At 38.0% G+C, this 24836-nt stretch overlaps 1 protein-coding gene across 4 annotated transcripts in view; it reads right to left on the bottom strand.

The window, feature by feature from the left end:
• Window positions 1-24836, bottom strand: part of CEP112 (centrosomal protein 112) — a 267970-nt gene that overhangs the window by 59623 nt on the left and 183511 nt on the right. For all 4 annotated transcript variants that reach the window (XM_036451304.2, XM_045586287.1, XM_045586288.1 and 1 more), the window contains one exon: window positions 5740-5802. In XM_036451304.2, coding sequence (XP_036307197.1) covers window positions 5740-5802 — 63 coding nt within the window. The remainder of the gene's footprint in view (window positions 1-5739; window positions 5803-24836) is intronic.

Below are 24836 nucleotides of genomic sequence, written 5' to 3' on the forward strand. Positions count from 1 at the left end.
GCAGTTTCTGAGTATTCACCAACGTCTGAGCACTGTGCTAAGCACTGTAAGTTGCTATGGAGGCATTATTATTGCCCATCATCTATTGATGGAGAAACAGGGGCACAGAAAGAGGTCACATATTTTACATTGTTGAAGATGATATCCAACCAAGGAGACAGGCAGGGCTTGAACCACGCCCAGTCAGAGCAATTGCTGCTCTAATTGGTTCCTCAAACCAGGCTACTTTGAACAAGGTTTTGGAATCGAAGAGAAGTTTATGATGACACAGTTCCAAAAAGGTTGCTTTCTTCCTAAGTGCTACGGTAATATATCCATGAAAGTTCATTTTGGTCCAAATAGTGTCATTTCAGAGACTCCTGGAGTATTCTCTACTCTTGAGAACTGGTTCTCTCTATGACTGGGTTCTCCCAGTTCTCAAAGCAATCATCTGATGAGGGAGCTTTGAATTTAATGGGCTGACTCTTCCTTTAGTTTAGAACTTTAGATGTATCCACTTCCTTTCAAATTCAGTAGTGATGACTTTCCAAAGCAGGAAATGGCGGTTCCTTCTAATAAAAGAAAGAACTCTAGTCCAGGGTTGGAACAGAATTCTGTTGGTTCTGTGAGAGAAGGGCTGGTTGATTGGAAACACTGGAGAAGTTAGTGATCTTCTTTGAAACTCAGTTTTCCCAGCGATTATTAGATGACAAAACTAGTTCACAGCATTTTAAGGCAATAAATGGAAAGTGTCTGGAGTCTCCCAGAAGCCAAGTCTTATAGCAATTAGTTGTTACTACTGACAGAAATAATAGCACATTTACAATAAAATGTGGGGTACTTATGCTTTTAGAGGGAGCTAATTCACTGTAACTAAGTTTAACATTTAAAATTTGTAAAGAATCAAATATTAAGACAACTGTGAAAGAAATGACAAAACACATAAAAGCAGTACAGTCATATTTTTAAAGACAAACTTGACCCTTCTGCTGTGAGTTGGGGAATTCATTTACTGAGAATGAAGATGTTTTCATCTGTTTCTTGAATTTTGATGAAGTGTTTCCATTCTGGCATCAGTTCCATTAATTCTCATAGCACTTCTATGAAACAGGGAAGGTTACATTTTTACAGTAAATGTCAAAAACCGAGGCACAGAGTAATGAACTCACTCACAGTCACAGAGCCAAAGGAGCCGGAGATAAGAAAGAGCCAGATTTCCTTGGCCCAACATGAAACTTGGGATTGGTATTTTATAAGAACATGGAGCCAAATAGCAAAAATAACTTACTCTTTCAATGACTATTGCAGCGTTTCAAGCTGAGTAAACTACAACTATGCAAAAGTGGTGAGTTTAATTCTGTAATGTGTTCATTGTGTGTTGGATGTGTGTGCGTGTGTGTATCTGTTCTATGCAATTTTGTCACCGGTATAGATTTCATATATCTATCATCACAATCATGCAATGCATTTTTAAAGTACAGAGTAATTTCATTTCTTTTTTAGAAAGTAAGATTCAGATTAGCTTCATAATGGAAGATAAAAATATTTTGGGGTTCTTCAAATGACAAAGGTGTGAAAGAGGGATCTCTCATATTCAGAAGATTTATTCCAAAAGCACATCAGAAAGAAAGAAATGCAGGGTTTGGAAGGAATCTCTAGTAAAGCATGCTTGCTTTTGTGTGGGAAATGAAACCTTACATGTTTTTTGGGAAATAATGAGGTTATTTTGGGGAAAATAATGAGATTATCTTTGGAAAGTTAATTTGAAAACTTATGAAGATGATATAAGGAGAGTGTCAAAACATTTCAGGTGAAACACCTTGGACAGATAAACAGATAAATTGGTTGATAGACTGATAGATAAGATGGCTACAAAGATGTGACTAAAATATAGTTTTAAAAACTGATTTGAGATTTACTTAAAGATAGAAAATAATCATACTAACTAGATTAAAAGCTTTAGGTAAGGAACTCATTCATCTGGTTGTAGCCACAGAGTATAAGAGAATAGGCTATTTTCACCTTAGCTCAGTGCACAAAACTGGCACCCAATAAATACTTAAGTAATAGAATTATAATCAGAGTAAATAAAAAATAATTACTTGAAATAGTATATTGAGATAAGCTAGACTTTCATGGAAAAATTTCCAAGAAAAACGAAAATGAATCTATACAATCCTAATTAAACCCCACCAGTTTGGCTTGAGTGGTAATTAAAAACCATAGAACAAAATGCCACCATTCAACTAAATGTGTACCTGCATTAGCTTCAGAGAAGGAAGTGAATTAGAGCATTAGAAATTAACACTTTGGAAAGCAAAAGGAGAGTTTTCTGGGCCTGATACTGTAAGCATCCTATTCCATGAAAGCTATCATAGCTACTAATGATTATTGAGCAATTAATACTTTGAGTTAATGTTAGTGGTCTTATTAGGTCTTAAAAGTAACAGGATTCTAAATAGAGGTTAAGATTTTATCTTTAACTCAGTTAACTTTTTCAGGTCATAGTAGAGTTGGAGATTTTTATAAAGCTCTTCTTTAAAATACAATAGACAAGACAAGGCATCCTTCGGAAGGTTCAGCGAACATGGAAGATCCTCATAAACCAAGTGGAAGAGGGGCTCCTTGACACCTTTTGCATTCTGGGTTGTCACCCTGGAGAGTGTCAGGAAGGCTGGGGTGTGGGACATGTGGAACAGGCCCAGGCACTGATCTGCAGAGGTATGTGGGAGCAAGTGTGGGTAGAGGGGAAGTGGGTCCCTGGCAGTGGGTGGGTGCTGGAGCCAGCTTTAGTTTTCTCCACCACCACGTCTACCCTTGCAGATGACAATATCTTTCTTTTACCAAGTAAGTCAGTTGAGTGGGAACCAGCATTAGAATTGAAAAGGGAGGCTAATATGTAATATTAAGATAAAAAGAATAAATACATGACTCTGATAGAATGATCCTGGAAGTGTGTCCAGTGATGATGGGAACACCATCCTGGTGGGCACTGAGAATCTCAAAGGGGTACAGTCCTGGATACACTAAGGGTTTGATGTACATGGTCTAGTAGGTCCTAAATGCTTGATAAAATCTTAAAGATTAAGTAACTTCATTTTAGGGAGCAAAATGTTTAAAATATTTTCCAATGTAACTGATGAGTTCGTGGTTACCAATTCATTACTAAGGCATTCATCTTACTACTTTTTTCTTTTTTGAGAGATTGTCAAAAATTTAATAAAGTTAAGCAACTTTGTTCCTGCATTCGCCTCAGCTTAGACATTGGATTAGAGAATCCAGTAAACAAACTGGGAAACAGAAAAAGTCAATCCATGGTTCTGTTTTACAATGTTTATTTTTAAATCATCTGTTTCTCTGAACTAACTGGATCATCAACCAATGTTTCTCATAGTCAGAGGTGGGCAAACAAGAACTGACAATGTGAGGTTGTCACCCTATCTTCCATGAGAAGAATGGACTCTCTTATTATGTTACTAGACCCTTTTGAAGGTTCTTTCTGACTTCGTGTTGCACTGGCCTTTCATTTATGAAATGATGGTCAGAGGACATGACAGTTGTTACTAGTTGGTTTTTCCTCCACTTTCCCCCCCTCCTTCGTCATGTCTTTCATTGGGAAAATACTCTGCACCCCTTTACCTCTCCAAATTTTGGAAGGAGAGTTTAATCAATGAGCAAACACCCCAAAATAAACTAATTAAAATAAATAATGTTTTGCCCTTTCCATACCCTTTCCCTTCTTTGCTCCCTCTTTTCCTTTCTCATTGCAAGTTTCGTACTATCATTGTAAGAGCTAAAAGTGGTTAAATATTTTACTAGGTACTAGGCTCTGCACTAAGCACTTCTGTGGTATTGTGTTACTTAATCCTCTGAGGTAAGCATTACTCCCTCCTTTTACAAATGAGCAAACTGAATTCCAGAGAGGGCAGGTAACACGCTCAAGGTCACGGAAGCAGTAGGGCTGGAATTCCAATTCAGGTCTGCTGCCCTGGGGAGCTGAGGTGATCTTCCACACTCACTTCCATTTAATTTGTTTTAATACCAACTAATCGGCCTTCTTCACACATTCCTTCAGATAAACTTAAACACCCCTGGTTACACTCCCATCATGGAAGCATTTGTCAGCTATCTTCTATCTCACTTTCGGTCTGCCTCCCCCATTTAACATAAAGCAAAATCAGCAGGATGTGAGGCTTGCCAGCTGGGCGGTTTCCATTATTTCAGTTTAAACTTTAACTTTCAGAGTAATAAGATTTCTTCTGATTATAAGATGTTTTTCTCAATGGATTATAAAGGATATTCCCCATGTTTTTTCTTGAAGGAAGGTCTGGAATAAGGGCAGTCAAGACAATCATCATCTTTTTTTTTTTCTTTTCAATCCTCACCCAAGGATATTTTTTTCCATTGTTTTTTACAGAGAGTGGAAGGGAGGGGAGAGACAGGGAGAGAGAAACATTGATGTGAGAGAGACACATCAATCGGTCATTTCCCACACTAATCCTGATGAGGGCCCAGGGATTGAGACTGCAGCCAAAGGTAGAAGCCTTTGATGGGAATCAAACCCGAAATCCTTCAAACTGCAGACCAACACTCTAACCACTGAACAAAACTGGCTAGTGCAACCATCATCTTTTTAAATATGCCCATATGAGCCTTCACTGAAGATTTTTGATTTCCTAATGGGATGTAAATTATGACATATGCACATTTTCAAAATAATTGTAAAATTTAAGAAATTCCATGATCACCACCATAAAAAATTTGTGATGTAAAAAATGTGAGGGAGTGGGTCAGGCTGGGGCAGTCAGATCCAGGTTGGATCCTGGCTTAGTCATTTGCTAATTATGTGACCTCACTTTCCTGGGCCTTCGTTTCCTCAACTGGAAAACTAATAATAATTCCTAGTCTCATTGTTATAAATGAAGACAGAATGGGTCAATATAGTTAGTGCCCCATAAAATTCTTGATATTAGTATCATTTTGTTGTCGTGTTGCTGTTACTACCAATTGTGTGGTAACTCATAAAATGGTACATGCATTTCAGTTTACTACCACGTTTCACTGTATACATTAACAAAAGTTGAGCTACAAAGTCTTTGGTTATGATGCCACAAAACTAAAATGAAAGTTAGTATTTATTTAGTTAGAGTTATTCATGCCACCAAGGAATGCTTGGGATTCCCTGGATGCTGCTCCAGGACAGCCTTGTAACAACTCGTGCAGAGAGCACTGTAAGCATCATGTCAAGTATAGACAGGCATCAATTATTGGCCTTTTCAGATCAAAACTACAAAAGTAACAACACACAGCAAGCTGTGAGTGGAGGGACGTATTCTTCTTTTTCCCAAGAGGAATCAACAGTTGAGCTGCTAATTTAATGCAGACACTTGCCATTTTGAATTCTGTTGTTAAGCTGTCTTTACTGCAGCAAAATGGAATATTGCAAAAAAGCATAGATGGTATCAAACTGCTTACATCACAGATGTAGGCGTGTGCCTCCCGCCCTCGTGAAATATGCTTCGGCCTGGGCTTGCTCAAGTGCACGGGCTGGTTCTACCACATGTGAGTGTGTGTTCGCATGGTTCAATTTAAAAAGTTTTTAAATAAAAAATGTTAAAAGCATATATTACTTATCTATGTACCCATCAAAAACCAGAAACTAATCTTTGAGCAACTGGAGAGAATGAAGTTTAATTTTAACATGCAAATACTTTTATGCGTATGTTCTTCTCGTTTGTTTTTCTCTTCCAACGTTCTTACCTGTGAAGATTTGGCAAGCTTCTGGGTGTACTCCTTCTCAATCTGCTTCAGCCTGCTGTTGGCCTGAAAGACACACGGACATGAACACACACACAGTGACCTGTGAGCTTGGTATCTTGCACATGCCTATCACCAGCAGCTGGGCTGACTGCCAGCTGCACCGCCCTCTGGAGCAGCCAGAAAACCACAGGGCTTGTCTTTGATCCAGCGCCAACTATTCATCACTTAAAAAGCAAAGAGCAAAAGAAAAAAAAGAAAAAAAGATCTCTCCTGCCAATTATTAGACAAACACAGACTTCTGTGGAGAGACAGAAAGGGAGAAGGAGAGACAGAAATAGACACAGAGCAAGTGTGAAGGCTCAGGAGGTAAAGTGGGGAAGGGGAGAAGAAACAAAGGAGAGGAGCAGGAAAAGGAAGGGGAGGGAGCGGAGCAGGAGGAAATGTAACACTCTTGCCCTTAGTTTAAAGAGGAAAGAAATAGATGTTCCCAGACAGGCAGGAGATTTCCAGATTCACTGAGCATACTTGAGCCCCCACTCTGCCTCACACACAAGAACGATTTTTTGAAGTGACACATGTATCTCATCAAACAATGTCCATGTCCTGGAAGCAGGGTGGCTGTGCCAGAATAAGCCCACATACAGTGTGACTGTGTCCTTTGCCACTCAAGGTCTGACTTTTTTGCATGTGACCTGCTTTCTGCTCTCTGGGCACCGTTGGGACCCTCTCTTTGTCTTAAGTGTTTGGAAGCATCACAGTGACATGCCCTTTACTGGGCCTTCCCATCCCTGTGCAGGCATGGAGTAGGGCTTTCCAACCTGGGCTGGGTCCTTTGTCTCCAAGGAGGTTCTGGTCACTATTCTCATAACTGGCTATGCTGTATGATAAAAAGAAATGAATCAAGGGTGACTTCAAGATAGCTGTCCCAAGAAACTAGAAGAATGGGGTGTCATCATTACCTTACATCAAAATCTTGGTGTAACAGGTTTTGGGAGGAAGATCCAGATGAGTTTCAGACACATGAAGTTGGAGATGCCTATTGGACATGTAGTGTTGAAGTGAACATGTGGACATTACAGTCTGGAGTTCAGGGAAGAGGTCTAGCCTAAGTATACACCAGCATATAAATGGTGCATAGGACTATGCTACTGGATGACATCTAAAGGCATCAAGGGTCTACAAAAACAGAAGTACAAGTATACTGAGCCCTGGGCCTGCCAATGTTAAGAAAGCAAATGATGGCCAGAGAGATAAGAGGTCAGGATAAGATGGAATCCTGAAGCCACATAAAGACAGTGTCTCAAGGAGTACTCCACTGTGTCAGATGCTACCGAGAGCTCGTGCACGGGGAGGACCGGGAAATGACCACATGGCTTGAGCATGTGGGGGACATTGGTGATTTGGATAGAAGCAATTTTGTGTAGTGGCAAGGAGGAAAGCTAGATTAGAGGGCGCCTAAGAGAGAAAGGAGGAATTGGAGCAGATACAGACACTTTGTTCAGGGTTTTGTTACAAAGGGGAGGAGAGAAATGGGTTGGAAGCTGCAGGGGAAGTGGGCAAAGACAGGGTTGATTTGTTTTGTTGTTGTTCTTGTGAGATGAGAGAATGACAACATACAAGCTAACGGGAAAGATCTGCCAGGAGAGAGGGGAGAATAGATGATGCCAGGGACCACTGGAGACATGTCTTGGAGGAAGGGAAAAGTCGTCGTGGGAAGTAGAGTGCAGGGGAGGAGGGGGCCTTTGCTGGGAAATACAGGTACCACCCCTGCAGCAGTGGTGGGAACTGATTAATTCCATCTTCTCCAGGAAGCAGAAGGAACGGTTCATCAGATTAGCAGAAGGAGGGCAGAAGAGACTGTTGGGAAACTCGAGGAGTGAGGCAAGAACATGAATAGTCACCTGGGGAAGCGGGGAGGGGCTGCAGAATGCAGTAGGAGTCCATGGACCCAGGAAGCATTCTGGGTCTTTTGAAATGGCCAATGCTGACTTTAAAGTGAGACCAGATGGTGGTGTATAAAAAGCCTAGACCTTGTAATAGCGAAATAGAGCAGAATCAATACTCTAACGAATAATGAGAAATTGTGTAATTACTTGAATAATTGAAGAAATAAAATTTATTTATCAACCTTCAAGGCTTTTACTATGTGTTTGAACTTAAGTCACAGCTGCCCGAATTTCTGAACTTTTCAATTACATCTAAAAACTCTGGTTGAGCTTGGTTGAAAAATCATAGCTAATTTATCATGCAAACTGTCCCCCAGACATTTTTGAATAATTTTACTCTCAGCATGGTATTGACTTACATAAATTAAGTTAGGGTTAGCTATTTGAATCCAAGTCTTATTTTCATAGCTATCATTACGATAGAAAAATACTCTTTTCCAATAATCATCTACAATATGGCCTGAATAGGTATAGAATAACAGATGAGAAAAAAATAATTTAGAAATGAGCAGAATTGTTTTATTGTTGCTGTTGTTTCAACCTCACTGCTCCCCTGTGTGCTTGCTATCCCTTCACCCTTCACAAACACTCAGTTCCCCGCTCTTCTCTAGGGCCTTTGTGTTGGTCCACTTTCTCTAAGCAGCTCCCATAGAAATCTCGGGTTTAAAACCCTATTGGAAAAGAACCAATCAACCAACGAATTTTCACAAAGGTGTCAATGGCTGTTAATCATCTTTAAATTTTTTTTAATCTTTATTGTTGAAAGTATTATAGATATCCACCTCCCTCCCCCAAATCATCTTAATATAGTACCCTTTTCTTGCTGGGCACTTCACATTATGTCATAATTCAAAAGAGTCTTTCATCCCTTTATTTTCCATTTCCTATCACTAATGGTGAAAATTCATACATCCATGATTTCCAGGAAGGTGATTTGGAGGGAAGAAAATTAGGAGATTCCTCTTTTTAAGGCAAGTCCAGATCTCATAAAGATACATTTCTTTAAAATGTAATAGTATAAGTTTTGGAATAACAGGATTAAATAAAAGGATGTTTCCCAAATTCTTTAAACAGTACAAAGCTCAAATTATTATGCAGTATTTTCTACTAAAAGTTTTGTAGGCACCCGTTTGAAGTTTCTTCAAAGACTGAATACAGTTCTGGTGCCAGATATTACTACATAACTGTGTACTAGCCCTCTGGAGCATAAATATTCAGATAATTCATAATAAATACTTAGATTTAATTTAGTTTAATTTTTAAAATTTAGAATATTTACAGAACTTTCCAACTTGAAAATCTCTACATATTACATCAAAATAAAAGCATAAATTTGTGAAGCATAAATAAAATTCATGATTTCCACTGGGACCATGGTGGGGCAGCTGGGACCATACTTCATCTGCTACAGTAAACAGCTAGAAAACTGGACAGAGTATGGAGAAAACTGTTAGGATGCTGGGAAACAAGAAGCACTGGGCTGTGACTGTGAGGGAAGGGAAACAAAGGGGGTAACCCGACAACCATCGCTTTCTTCCTGGAGGCACATCCTGGGCCTGCACACCAGGAAAGGGAGTTGAGCACAGCACAGCACAGCACAGCAGTTTGTGAATTGAGGAGACAGAGGTTAGAGTCCAGGAAGACTGAGCAGCCGGAGGTTGCTGGAGCAGACCACTAGTTAGGAGGAGGGAGCACGCAGAAGTCCAGATAACTACATGGGTTCATCTGAGTCTGCTGCTGACACTTAACTGTGTATGTGTAGGGTTAAGTTCTATAAGACCAAGTACAAAGTGATTGGTGAGCTTTAAGATAAACAAACCTCACACAGAGCTCAGAGATTTTCGATCTCCGGTTATTAAATGGAGAGACCTCACAGAACCAAGAAGGCCATAGTTATGGGAGTTAAACTAGTCTGGGAGTAAAGTCAACTTTAAATTTGCTCTACCAAAGTTTGAAATAAGCCACAAATGGATCAAGCTGATAATCTATAAATAACAGCTTCTTAAAAAAAAAGTCCAATATTTTTTTAAAAGAAGTAAAGATAATCCAGCATTCAACTTAACTTTTATAATGTCCAGTATCTAATAAAAGATAACCAGACATGAGAAAAAGAACTATCTGAGTTATAAGCAGGAGAAAAATCAGTCAACAGAGTTAAACCTCGATATGACAGATAGTAAAATTAGTAGACAAAGACTTGAATAGCTATTAAAAATACATCCAGCCCTTACCAGGTAGTTCAGTTAGTTAAGAGTGTCATTCTGATATGCGAAGGTTACACATTCTATCCTTAGTCAGGGCACATACAAAAATCAACCAATGAATGCATAAATAAATGGAACAACAAATTGATGTCTCTGTCTCTTTCTCTCAAAATCAATCAATAAAAAAAACAAAACAAAACCACATTCAAATATGTAAATAAAAACATGAACATAATAAGGAGGGAAACAGAGGATATTTAAAAAAACTAAAGAGCCTAGAACATAGTAATATATTATCTGAAAGGAAAATTTCACTTGATGGGTTGAATAACAAATTCAATCCTATAGAAGAAAAGATTAGTGAATATTAAAAAAAGGCATTTTAAATATCCAAAGTTTTGCCAGAGTGACAAAAAAAACTGAATGAATATAATAAATAATCTTAGTAATCTGCAAGACTATATCACATCATCTAACATATGTGTAATTGCATACCAAAAGAAGAAAGGCTTAGAAAAATATGTGAAGATACAATGGCCAAGATTTTTTCAGTATGAAGAAAATTATAAACCTACAAGCAAAGATAAATAAAAGGAAAAGATAAGCGCAAAGAAAACCACATCAAGATAATTCATACTCGCCGAAACTGGTTTGGCTCAGTGGTAGAGCATCAGTCTGCAGACTAAAAGGTCCCAGGTTCGATTCTAGTCAAGGGCATGTACATTGGTTGTGGGTACTTCCCCGGTAAGGGGGTGTGCAAGAGACAGCTGGTTGATGTTTCTCTATCATCGACATTTCTAGCTCTCTATCTCTCTCCATTCCTCTCTGTAAAAAAATCAATAAAATGTATTAAAAAAAAAGATAATTCATACTCAAATTGCAAGAACAGAAATAAAGATTAAGTCTTAAAAACAGCCAGGAAAAAAATACTTTAAAAAGATAAGACTGTCTGAGGATTTCTTATTGGAAACTGTGCTAGCTAGAAGATAATGAATCTTTAAAATGGTGAAAGAAAAAAAAAAATCTGTCAATCTAGAACTGCATATTTAGTGAAAATATACTTCAAAATTGAAGATGAAATACAGATATCTTCAAACAAATATCCAAGAGAATGTTTCACTAGCAGGCAAGCACCACATAGAAAATTAAAGGAAGTCATTCAGGCAGTTGGAAAATGAACAAATGGAAGCCTAGACCGACTCAAAGGAATAAAGAACACTGGATAATACTCGTATAAATATAAATTAACTTCTCATTTTAAAATTTTTTGATAGATGATGTGCTGTTAAGAGCAAAAATAATAAAAGTATATTTTGGGATTAATAATATATGTAGAATAGGATAGGAACAAGGAAATAGACATATTCTGTTATTAAAGTACTAGAAGCCCAGTGCACAAATTCATGCACCAGTGAAGTCCCTCAGCCTGGCCTGTGGCATCAGGCTAAAACCGGCTCTCTGACATCCCCCAAGGGGTCCCAGATTGGGAGAGGGTGCAGGCCAGGGTGAGTGACCCCACCACAATTAGGGCCAGAGAGGGATGCTGGAGGTTGGCCAGCCAGGGTGGGACCACAGGAGGGCTCCAGGGTGTGTCCAGCCCATCTCACTCAGTCTCAATTGGTTGGACCCCAGCAACAAGCTAACCTACTGGTCTAAGCATCTGCCCCCTGGTGGTCAGTGCACACCATAGCGAGCTGTTGAGCGACCTTAGCATATCATTAGCATATCATTAGCTTTGCTTGGTTGAAAGGATGACTAAACACTTAGCATAATAGGCTTTTATTATATAGGCTTACCTTACATTTTATTATATGTAATCTGCTATAATAGTATGTGAAGGCAAACTGTAATAAAGATGCATGGCAAAAATAAAAACCATAAAGAGATGTCTAATGAGCCAATAAAAAATAAAATAGAATATTAAGAAGTACTCAATAAATCCAATAGAATATATGAAAAGAGGAAAAAAGGAATAAAGAAAACATGGGACAAATAGAAAAAAATAGCAAAATAGTAGATTAAAATCAACAATAATTGAAACTGGTTTGGCTCAGTGGATAGAGCATCGCCCTGCAGACTGAAAGGTCTCAGGTTCGATCCTAGTCAAGGGCATGTACCTTGGTTGCGGGCACATCCCTAGTAGGGGGTGTGCAAGAGGCAGCTGATCAACGTTTCTCTCTCTTCAATGTTTCTATCTCTCTCCCTTCTTCTCTGTAAAAAAAATCAATAAAATATATTTTTAAAAATTCCAAAACCAACAACAATTACATTAAATATAAATGGTTTTATTTATTTATTTTAACTTTTTAAAAACTCTAAAGTTTTACATATGTCTCCTTTTTCCTCACTTGACTTCCCCCACCCCCAGCCATTCCCATTCTGGGAAAGCCCTCACTGTCCAAGTGTCTGTGTCCATTGGTTATGCTAATATGCAGGCATACAAGTCCTTTGGTTGCTCTCTAACTCCACCCCGTTCCTGTGCCATTTGTCTGTGTCTATTCTTGTTCATCAAATTATGTTGATCCTTATATCCCACAGATGAGTGAGATCATGTGATATTTATCTTTCTCAGTCTGTCTTATTTCACTTAGCAAAATGCTCTCCAGTTCCATCCATGCTATTGCAAGTGATAAAATTCCTTCTTCCTTCCATTTTATAGATGTACCAGTTTTTAATCCACTCATCTGCTGATGGGCACTTAGGTTGTTTCTAAATCTTAGCTATTGTGAATTGTGCTGCTATGAACATAAGATTGCATATATCCTTTCTGATTGGTGTTTCTGGTTTTTTGGGATATAGTCTTAGTAGTGGGATTACAGGGTCAAATGGAAGTTCCATTTTTAACTATTTGAGGAAACTCCATACTGTCTACCACAGTGGCTGTATCAATCTGCATTCCCACCAGCAGTGCAGGAGGGTTCCTTTTTCTTCATATCCTCACCAGCACCTGACGTTTGTTGATTTGTTGATGACAGCCATTTTGACCCGTGTGACATGGTATCCTGTTGTTTGGATTTGCTTCTTTCGGAAGATTAGTGACTTTGAGCAGGTTTTCATATGTCTCTCAGCCTTCTGTATGTCCTCTTTTGAATAGTGTCTATTTAGGTCCTTTGCCCATTTTTGATTGGATCATTTTTCTTCCTTTTGTTAAGTTGTATGAGCTCTCTGTAAAGTTTGGAGATTAAACCCTTATCTGAAATATCATTGGCAAATATGTTCTCCCATGCAGTGGGCTTTCTTATTGTTTTGTTGATGGTTTCTTTTGCTGTGCAGAAGCTTTTAATTTTGATGTAGTCCCATTTGTTTATTTTCTCCTTAGTCTCCATTGCCCTAGGAGCTGTGTCTGTAAAGATATTGGTATGACATATGTCTGCTATTTTACTGCCTATGGAGTCTTGTAGGATTTTTATGGTTTCCCATCTTACATTTAAGTCCTTGAGTTTGTTTTTGTGTATAATGTAAGTTGGTGATCTAGTTTCATTTTTTTGGTATATATCTGACCAAATTTCCCAACACCATTTATTGAAGAGACTATCTTGATTCCATTGTATACTCTTGCTTTCTTTGTCAAATATTAAATGAGAATAATGGCTTGGGTCTATTTCTGGGTTCTCTGCTCTGTTCCCTTAGTCCATATGCTAGTTCTTGTGCCAGTATTAGGCAGTTTTGAGAACTGTGGGTTGGAAATATAGTTGATATTTGGTATTGTGATCCCTCCAACTTTATCCTTCTTTCTCAGGATTGCTGTGGCTATTTGGGGCCTTTTTTAAATTCCAGATGAATTTTATTCCAGGAGAGTTTGTTCTAGATCTTCGAAGTATGCTGTTGGTATTTTAATGGGGACTGCATTTAATCTGTAGATTGCTTTGGGGAGTATGGACATTTTAATGATGTTGATTCTACCAATCCATGAAGATAGTATGTTCTCTTATTTGTTTATATCTTCTTCTATCTTTTTTTTCACCGTTCTGTAGTTTTCCAAGTACAGGTCTTTTACCTCCTTAGTTAAGTTTATTCCTAGGTATCTTATATATTTTTTGGATCAATGGTAAATGGGATTTTTTTTCATTTCTCTTTTTGTGAGTTCATAATAGGTCTATAAAAAGGCCATAGATTTCTGGGTGTTAATTTCATATCCTGCTACATCGCCAAATTCATTTGTTAGGTCTAGTAGTTTTTTTATGGAGTCTTTGGGGTTTTCTATGTAATGTATCATGTCATCTGCGAATACGGACAGTTTTACTCCTCTCCCCCCCGCCCCAATTTGGATGCCTTTTATTTCTGCTTATCTGATCACTATGGCTAGCACTCCCAGTACTATATTGAGCAGGAGTGGTGAAAGTGGGCATCCCTGTCTTGTTTCCATTCTCAGGGGAAATGAGTTTAGTTTTTGCCCATTGAGTATGATGTTGGCTGTAGGTTTGTCATATAAGGCTTTTATTATGTTGAGGTATGATCCCTCTATTCTCATTTTGCTGAGAGTAAATATAAATGGTTTTAAGATACTATCTCAATGACAAAGATTTTCAGCCTGGACTTAACAGAAGGCATAATTACTTAGTATTTTCAAGATAAACATATTAAGTATTAAAAACAAAATTAAATTAAAATGGTGAAGAAAGATGTACAATGCAAACACTAATTATAAGTGTAGTAGCTATGCTAATATCAAAGTAGATTTTGAACAAAGAAGCCTAGCAGGTAAAAAGAATGATATTTCATAAAGATAAAATTTTAATTCATTAAAAATGATAGAACAATACTAATGTATATATACCTAATTTCAAGAGCTTCAAAATACTCTATACAGTATAAGGAGAAATAGGCAAATCCACATTTTATAGTAGAGGAGACCTCAATGCTTCTCTTTAGGAATTGACAGAAAATTACTGAGACTTTAAATGATCTGAAAAATGCTGTCAATCAACTTGATCCTTAATCAAGAAAGACTATATTCTGGGCCACAGGATAAATTTCAAAAGAATTGAAATCATAGAGAGTATGAGAAACCACAATAAAATTAAATTCATAGTAGACATGTATCTGATAATCCCCAAATATTTGGAAAAAATATCCACCTAATTTCCATAGGTCAAAGAAGAAATCACAAGGACAATTAGGAAATACATTTAAATTAATAAAAATTGAAGCATAATATTTGTGGAATGAAGAGTTTCCTTAGTGCTTAGAGAAACTTTTAGCTTTGAATTACTTTATTAGCAAAGAAGGAAAAATCTAAAATATTATATAAGGTTCCCCCGATGAAACTTGAAAAAGGATAGCATTTTTAAAAAAACTAAGCAGAAGAAATAAAATAAATAAAACAGGTGATGATAACAAAACAACTAATATTTATTTTCAATAAAATACAGAATAGAAAAACAACAGGGAAGAAATCAGTGAAACCAAAAGCTGGTTTTCTTTTGTTTTTAAAGACAGATAAATAAAGTTGATAAACTTCCAATAAAAAAAAATAGAGAAGATATAAATTACTTATCAGGAATAGAGAGATCCTGCAGACATTAATAGGACCATAAGAAAGTATTGTGAACAACATAATACCAATGAGCAAATCTCTTACATGATAAAAATGATCAAAAGTAAAAAAGAAATGGAAATCTCAAAGGGTACCAACTTTTCTCTCTCTCTCTCTCTCTCTCTCTCTCTCTCTCTCTCTCTCTCTCTCTCTCTCTCTCTCTCTCTCTCTCTCTCAGTCCCAAGTGGTTTCACTCGTGAATTCTATCAAATATCTAAGGAGGAAATATCAACTTCATCTAAAGTCTTCCAGAAAATATATCATGATAACTGGTTAAAGTAGCAATCTTTCTCTACCAACACATTGATTCTACCTCTCACCACCATCAAAAGCCTTACACCATTAATTCTTCCCAGTCTCCCTTCCTCTCACATCATAAATATTTTCTTCTACACTGACTCCTTTCCATGCAATTACAAAAAGGTCCGTTTTAAAACACACACACTCCACACACACACACACACACCATACACACACACACTCCACACACACACCATACACACACACCCCACACACACCCCACACACACACCCCACACACACACCCCACACACATATCACACAGCCCTCTCTGAGATCCTGATACATTCCTGTGATAATTTCACAAATATTTGAGTGCCTCCTGTTTGCTGGGCACTGTATGTTTACAGAGGTGAAAATTAAATGCAGTTGGGCAGGAGACAGATAAGTGAATAAATAAAATACAGCATAAGTGTCACAAAAGAGTTATGCACAGAGTATTAGGGAAGCACTATGAGATACCTCACATCAGAGACTTCTGCAAGGAGATGAATATTAAGGGATAATGATGATGAGGATAATGATGATGATGATGGTGATGATAACAAAACAACTAATATTTATTTTGTTCTTACTGACACCTATTCTTTAAGTGCTTTACACATATTAAAAGCTCTGTAAGATAGGAACAATTATCCTCATTTATAAAGAGTGAAACTAAGATACAGAAAAGTTAAAAATCTTTGCTCAAGGTTATTAGCTAAAAATGAATAGGAATAGAAAAAAAGAAGAAAATCCCAGGTGAAAGGAATAACATGTACATAATCAGGAAAGAGCAGGTATATTTGAGGCTCATGCTTTCTTTCCCTTCTTCACAGACACATTTCTTTCTTTTTTAAAGTTAAATATATTTTTATTGATTTCAGAAAGGGAGAGGGACAGAAAGATAGAAATATCAATAATGAGAATCATTGATTGGATGCCTCCTGCACACCCCTACTAGGTCTGAGCCCACAACTGGTGCATATGCCCTGACTGGGAATTGAAATATGACCTCTTGGTTCAAAGGTCAATGTTCAACTGCTGAGATACTTCAAGCCAGGCCACTGCCACATTTAACTGACTCCACTTCTTTTACTTATCAGTTCAACAAATACTTACTCAGTAGTTTAGTGACTGCCCATCCTTTACTTACGGCCTGAATTTGACCCTGTTCCCTTCATTCAATTCATCAAAGTTCTGCTCATTGCTGTAATAAAAGGTCATGTTTATGCTCCTCAATTTTTTTATTGTAAAGATAAATACAGAGTGTGGTTCTACAATTCTATAAATTTACTAAAAACACACTAAACTGTACTCTTAGCATAATTTTATAATATATAAATTACACCTCAGTAAAGCTGTTTTTTAAAAGTATATACATGCTTAGTGTAGAAAAAGATATGTAATATATTATATACTAGAGGCCCAGTGCACAAAATTCGTGCACTGGGGGGGGGGGGGGATGGAAGGGTCCCTCAGCCCGAACTGTACCCTCTTGCAGTCTGGGAGCCCTCAGGGGATGTCTGCTACCTACAGGGAGCAGGCCTAAGCCATCAGTTCAACATCCTTAGTGCTGCCATGGAGGCAGGAGAGATTCCCACCACCACTGCTGCGCTAGCCAGTCATGAGCCTGGCTTCTGGCTAAGCTGTACTCCCCTTTGGGAGCACACTGACCACCAGGGCATAGTTCCTGCATTGAGCATCTGCCCCTTGGTGGTCAGTGTGTGTCATAGCGACCAGTTGTTCTGCTGTTTGGTCGATTTGCATATTAGCCTTTTATTATATAGGATAACATATCCTATTATTATCCAGAATTACAATGTTGACATTTTAATGATTTTTGTGTGCTATAATATATTTACAAGTTCCAGGATATTTCTTAAGTCTTAAACCTGGTGTTTTGGTCCACTCCTCAACCCTTCCCAGCTTGGCATTCTACTCTCACTACCCCACAGAAAGGATGACAAAGAAAAATATAGAGAAAAAAGAGGTAACTTTTGGCTTTTGACTATAACCTGGGCTGATGGGACTCAGCAATAAAAGTGTATCAGCCACAGTGGGTTTTACTCTGCCTGATTCCCCTTCCCCTCATCTCCTCCCCAGCTCCAGACTAGAAACCATTCTCTGGTTGGGGGAATGGGACTTAGTCTGAGTGAAGGGCAAGTGTTTATCTGTGAGTCTCTTCCTGAGAAAAGGCCCTACTTCTGGCTCCACTCTCTGGGCTGAGCCCGAGGGAGGGAGAAGCGTGGAAACCCTGTGCAGGCAGGGCTAGCCTACTAGTAAGTGCAGAGCAGCTGTGCTCATAGGCTGGGAACAAGGCTGGGTGACTAAGAGCTCTTGGCCACACTGGCGGGTGTCCTGGAGCCAGGGGCAGGAATGGGCTGGTGTGTGTGTGTGTGTGTAATAAGCAGGTCAGCAAGCCTGCTGCACCCATTTCCCTGGGCACTGGCACCTCTCCCCAATCATAGGCCAGAGGAATGTAAAACTTCCTGGTGTCTGAGAAAAGCAGAGAGAACGCAAGAGGAAGGAGGGTCACAGAGAAGTAGAGAGATGACCTATGTTAATGGACTAGCAAAGACCAGCGGGTCAGCAGAATTCTCCGCGGATGCTGGGTGGACAGCTGATGCCACCACGCCCAGCATGATAGAGCCCTGGGCTAAGAGCTGTCCTGAGGAAGCAGGTGGGAGAGTGAGTGAGGTCTGTGGTGACTGAGGGTAAGTATCCAATGTTTACCGCACAGCCAAATGGTGACGAAAGCAGAAACTGAGATTATAGTTTAAAAAAAAAACACCAACACATCTGAATTTATGACCTGAGACTTGCACCCTTTTCTGGTCAATCACTATTGAGGGCAAGGGTGAGACTTTGGTGGCACTTTAGGTGCCAGGAGAGGGTGAAGATGCAAGTAAGAGAGAGTTTCTGATGTTGCAGCCTGGGACTTTTGAATCTTTTCTTGAGTCAAGAATAAGTTCTCAGTTTGATATACTCATGACAAGAAAGGGTACTTTCATTAAAGAATTCTTCTTTCCCATCATTCTGTATGTTAGCTTGAGAAAATGGCAAACTAATATAAAGAGAAAAACAGCCGTAATGGCAGTGCTCAGTATTTAGTGGCTCTCAGTTTTAATTCATTTCTGGAAAATCGATTGAGTCCTTTCCTATAGTTGTATTACCCATGACCAAGATCTAATAATCAGGAGCTCCACGTGTTTTGTTTTCGGTCTCTATTTATTTTATAAGCACCCAATAGAGAAGGTAGATCCTCTATTAAAGACTGAAGAAAGTGAACAGTTTGGGATAAGGGCTGTGGTATTATTATCAACCTATTTATTGAGTACTCCGTAATTATTAGTGGATCCATTCTCAGAAGTGCCCATATTCCCGAATAAGATGACCCTATTTCTCAATATGCCAAATCAGTGTATTGGATACATCCTCTGTTCACACGGCTAATAATTGTGGTCAATACTGTGGACCAAAATAATGTGTATTTCATGGCAGATAACCAAAAAAACAACAACATGAAACAGTTCATTTTCTGCTCTTACTGTAATTCACAAGGACCAATTTTCTCATCACTGCACCATATATATTTACATGGCAAACATCCATAAATGATCACGGAAGATTGGCATAAATTTCCACCCTGCTCGCTGAGTAAGAAAGCAAACTGTGAAACAAGCTTATGGAACTAGTTAAAGAATTAAGATCTAATCATATTTCAAAAGCTCACCCTCAGAGAAGCTCTCTGAAGCACAGGCCACAGAAACTGAAACTCATTTATTATTTGGGCAGAAATACAAACTTTAAGAGAGTGAGAGAGGAAAAAAAAAACTTCACTGTGCTCTAGGGAAGAAGCAACTGTTCTCTGATGTGCAAAAAGGAATTTATCATCAAAGACCAAATGTAAATGGGGTCAATTAACTTTTTTAAGAATCTCTACCTTCTATAATATTTTATGTCTCTGCAACTGTTATGCTTTACACCAAAATCTAATGCTTCCAGATTTGACAAATGTTAAAGGAAAATGACTACTGTATTTAACAAATTTTAACATATATACCGCACATTATAAATAAACTTAATATATTTATATCTGAGTGGCGCCTTTGTCCGCATTGTACTTTTAGGGAGCAGACAGAAGATCTATGCCAAATATGTGACTTCAGACATAAGAAAATGTTGACATTATCCATTGTCCAATGATCAAATGATCTTAATTGAATTACTGGTCAAGTAAGGAATTATTTCAAATAAGCTTTGAATTCAGGAGTTAGATGTCGTCATTCAGCATCTCATAAATCACATTAACATTTTATTATTATTTTTGAAGTTTTTGTACTTTTTGGCTCATTTGTAATGAAATAATGTATTACAAGAAGTTGCTTTGATAGACTTGTGAGCAGTTCAATATAAAGCAGTGATGGCAACCCCTAACAAAAGCTCTATTTCCGCTCTTGGATGCCATGGAAGTCTGAGAGGACATTCCCAAGAGTGTCATTAGATCTTCGCTTCCTCATTGAAATGACCTGGAGCGTGTCTGGTTTATCAGGATCATCCATATTGAGGTGGAATTACCATACCAACTTATTGAAAAGTAATACTTGACGTGTTAACAACAATGAGGATGAACCTATATAAAACATGACCTGTCCTCTATTCAGTTTGCAAACATGAGGGTCTTCAGTTAGCTTTGTTGCTGTGCAGGTAAGTTTCCCATCATCCAAACCCTCAAACCTACTCCATATTTTTCATTAACTTGAGCTTCTCTGATGGACTATTCCAACTCCCATTGCCAAGTGGTAAGCAGTAGAGCATGATGATTAAGAGCACAAGCTCTGAGGTTGAACAAACCTGGGTGGTGTGACTACAGGCAAGTTATTTTACTTTCCTGGGCATTATTTTATAATGTACAGATAAAGCGGACAATGAAGAAGAAATAGGACTGAGGTTTATCAACATAGGACTGGTGGAAGTCCAGGATGGCAAGGGATCAGAGAGTGGTGAGTAAGCAGTGTAATGGGGACAAAGACCGGGTTTTTTTTTTGTGCGTGAGGGAACAGGAAAAATAAAAGGTAAGGCAAGAGTGATCAAAAAAAGATAGACCAAGATCTTGGAGGTGAACTAGCTGGGCAATGGAAAGTCTGAAGAGTGACTGCATTTTTGATGGATAAAGTAGAAACAAGATAAGTTACTTTACTATAGCTGAGCTTATAAGTAGGGTCAGGCTAGTAGAAAAGTTAGCTATGAAAATCCATCTTCTGTGGTCAATTCTAGTTACTCTTTCTTGCCCATTCTTCCACTTTGAACTCATGAAAATAACTATTTGCCTCAGATTCTTTATTGGGGAAGCAAATTTCTTCTTGACATGTCTCCAAGACTAGGGTACACTGCTGCTTTCAACATTGCAAATAATTTTTATTTATAAATGTTTAAATTATATACTAACTGGCACATGTGAAAGGACATATTTTGTGCATTTATTAAACAAAATAGAGCCCTCCTAAACTGATAAGACAATTTAATGTCTAATATTGCCAATGCCAGTGCTTCCTCCCACCCACTCCATTCCCGAGTCTTTCTAAGAATTAACCTGTGTCTTGAATTTTATTTATTGCCTTGCTTAAAAAAAAAAATTATATGGGTAAATACTTCTAGTGTATTATTTAGTTTTATTATTTCTTAGCTTTCTATAAACATAGTCATGCCCTGTGTGATTTCCTAAAATGCACTATTTATAAGAATCTTAGATGTTTCCTTTTTGAAGCTGTATTTCCTTTATTTTCACTGCTTTAGAATATTCAGTTGTGTGAACAGACCAAAGTCATTCATTCTTCTGTTAATGGGCATTTGAACTTTTCAAGATTTTCCCTCCATGAGCCATGCTGCTATGAACATTCTGGTGCATCTTTGTGAGTGTCTAGGGCATATGCTAAGGAGTTGAATTGATGGTTCATAAATCAAATGTTCAACTTTATAGGATAATGCCGCCAGCATTTTATGTTCTCACCACAGTATATGAGTTCTTTTTGTTCCACACTTTCAATCATACTTAGCATTGTCAGACTTCTACTTTTAATAACAGTTTTAGGAAGATATTATTCACATATCATAAACTTTATACTTTTTATCTTTACAATTCAGTGGTTTTTAGTGCAGTCATGGAGCAGTATAACTATCACCACTATCAAGTTCCAGAACATTTTCATCACCTCAAAAAGAAACCCACACTCATTAACAGCCACTTCTCATTTTCTCCTCTCCCAGGTCACTGGCAACCACTCATCTGCTTTGTCTTTGTGGATTTTCCTATTCTGGACATTTCATATAAATGGAGTCATGGAATACATGGCCTTCTGTGACTGGCTTCTTTCACTTAGCACATTTCAAGGTTCATCTAATCTGTGGCATGCATCAGAATTTTATTCCTTTCCTCTTAAAAAAAAAAGTTATGTTCTTATTTAAAATTTTTTTTTTTTTTTTTTTAGAGAGAGAGAGAGGAAGGAAGAGGGATAGAGACATAGAAGCATAGATGAGAGTATAACATCATCCATCAGCTACCTCCTGCACAGCCTCTACTGGGATCAAGCATGCAACTGAGGTATGAGCCCTTGATCAGAATTGAACCTGGAACCCTTCAGTTCACAGGCCAATGCTCTATCCACTGAGCCATACTGTCTAAGGCTATACTTCATTCCTTTTCATCCTAATATGCTAAGTGTCTGATTGACTGGTTGGCCATTCAACCAATCAAAGTGTAATATGCTAATGATATGATAAGGTTGCTCAACTGCTTGCTATGATGTGCACTGACCACCAGGGAGCAGACAGTCGACCAGTTGAACAGTTGCTATGACGTCTACTAATCACTAGGGAGCAGTAGCTCAACTGGTAGTTAGCTTGCTGTTGGGGTCTAGCCAATTGGGACTGAGTGAGATGGGCTGGACATGCCCTGGAGCCCTTTTGTGATCCCTCCCTGGCTGGCCAATCTCCTGTGTCCTCCTGATACCGATCATGCACCCGTGGAGTCCCTCACACTGGCCTGCACCCTCTTGCAATCTGGGATCCCTCTGGGGATGTCGGAGAGCTGGTTTTGGCCCGATTCTATAGGTCAGGCTGAGAGACCTCACTGGTGCATGAATTTGTGCACCAGGCCTCTGGTTGTCAAATAATAAGCCTTGTATGAAAAGGCCTCATTTTGTTTACCTTTTCATCAATTGTGTGAACATTCATTTGGGTTGTTTCCACTTTTGGGCTACTGTAAATAATGCTGCTGTAAACATTCTTATACAATTTTTTTTTGAAATATGTTTTCAATTTTTATGGGTGTATACCTAGGTCATATGGTTAATTGTATGTTAAATTTTTTGAGGAACTACCAAACTATTTTCCAAAATGACTGTACCATTTTTCATCCCTACTATCAAAACACGAGGGTTTTATTTCTCTACCTCCTTGCTAAAACTTGTTATTCTCCACAGTTTTGATCATAGCTATCCCAGTGGATATGAAGTGGTATCTCATTGTTTCGGTTTGCATTTCCTTTATGACTAAGATAGTGAGCATCTTTTCTTCATCTGGCAATGCAGTGAATTATGTTAATGGGTTTCTAATATTTAACCACCCTTGAATTCCTGCACCAGATCTAGCTTTGTCACAATATTTTTTTCTATACTAGTACATTCTGTTTCTACATTTGTTAGAATTTTTATACTTAAGATTACATGTGAGATTGGTATGTAAAATTATTTGTATTTCCCCAGTGTAATCTTCACATCAAGATTAAACTGGCCTTGGATGAACTTGGGAATTCACCCTCTTATTTTTCCCCTGATAGATTTTGTATGTTATTGAAATTATCTGTTCCTTGAAAGTTTGATGATAAATATAAAATCATATGGGCCTGATGTTTTCTTTGATGAAATACTTAAAACTAAATGCTCTAATACTTATAGAATTATTCGAGCTTTCTATTTCTCTTCACTCAATCACATTTTCTATAAAATTTTCCATTTTATCCAGATTTTCATTTTATTGGCATAAAATTATATTATCCTTTCAATCTTTACTGGATCAGTAGTTGTCTTCCCCATTTTCTCCCTCATCTATTTGTGCCCTTTCTCTATTTTTCTGATTAGTGTTCCAAAAAAGTTTGTATTTTACTAGCCTTTTGAAAACTTTAATTTTGCTTTTGCTAAATTACTAACTTTTTATGAAAACTTCCTGTTTCCTTGGCATACATGACCTTATTCCCTTGTGGTTCTCTAGCAAACTCTAACAATTCCTTATTGATCTATAGCTGATTTTGAATAAGAATTGCTACATAGCATTTGCTCTCCTTTTTCTATAGCCTTCCCCTTTAAAACTTCACTCATAGTTTTTTAAAAATATATTTTTATTGATTTCAGAAAAGAAGGGTAAGGGAGAGCTAGAATCATTAATGATGAAAAAGATTCTTGCTTGGCTGCCTCCTGCATGCCCCACACTGAGGATCAAACTGTGCCCCGACTGGGAATTGAATCGTGACCTTCTGGTTCATAGGTTGATACTCAACCACTGAGCCATGCCAGCCAGGCTTCACTCGTAGCTTTAAGTCATCTTTTTGTTGACTTCCAACTCTTTTATCTCTAGCCTCATCATTTCTTGCACGCAGCTTCAGACTCATGTCCAACCACAGGTTAGACAGACACCCACCCTCTAAGATGTCACACAGGCACTCAACTAACTGCTCCAACCTAATTCAATCATCTTTCCCCAAATCTGTTCCTTCTCATCTCCATTAATGGCACTTTCATTTGATCACTCAAATCAGAAACTGAGAAGGATTTCTTAGAAGCCTTCTTCCTCACCCTTGATAGTCCTGTCAATTTTTACTTTTAGGTCCTCAACTTATCTCTCCTGAATTTTAAAAAATTAAATGACTGAGATAACATTGGTTAACAGCATTAAATAAGCTTCAGGTATACAATTTTATAATACATCATCTATATATTCCATCCAAAGTATAGTCTCTTTCTATCACAATTTATTTGACCCTCTTTACCCTCTACAAGATCTCCCCATCCCCCATTCTTTTTGATAACTATTATACTGTTATCTGTGCCTATGAATTTGTTTATCTGTTGATTTT

This window comes from Pipistrellus kuhlii, unplaced genomic scaffold, assembly GCF_014108245.1.
Source record: "Pipistrellus kuhlii isolate mPipKuh1 unplaced genomic scaffold, mPipKuh1.p scaffold_m20_p_22, whole genome shotgun sequence".
Taxonomy (NCBI): domain Eukaryota; kingdom Metazoa; phylum Chordata; class Mammalia; order Chiroptera; family Vespertilionidae; genus Pipistrellus; species Pipistrellus kuhlii.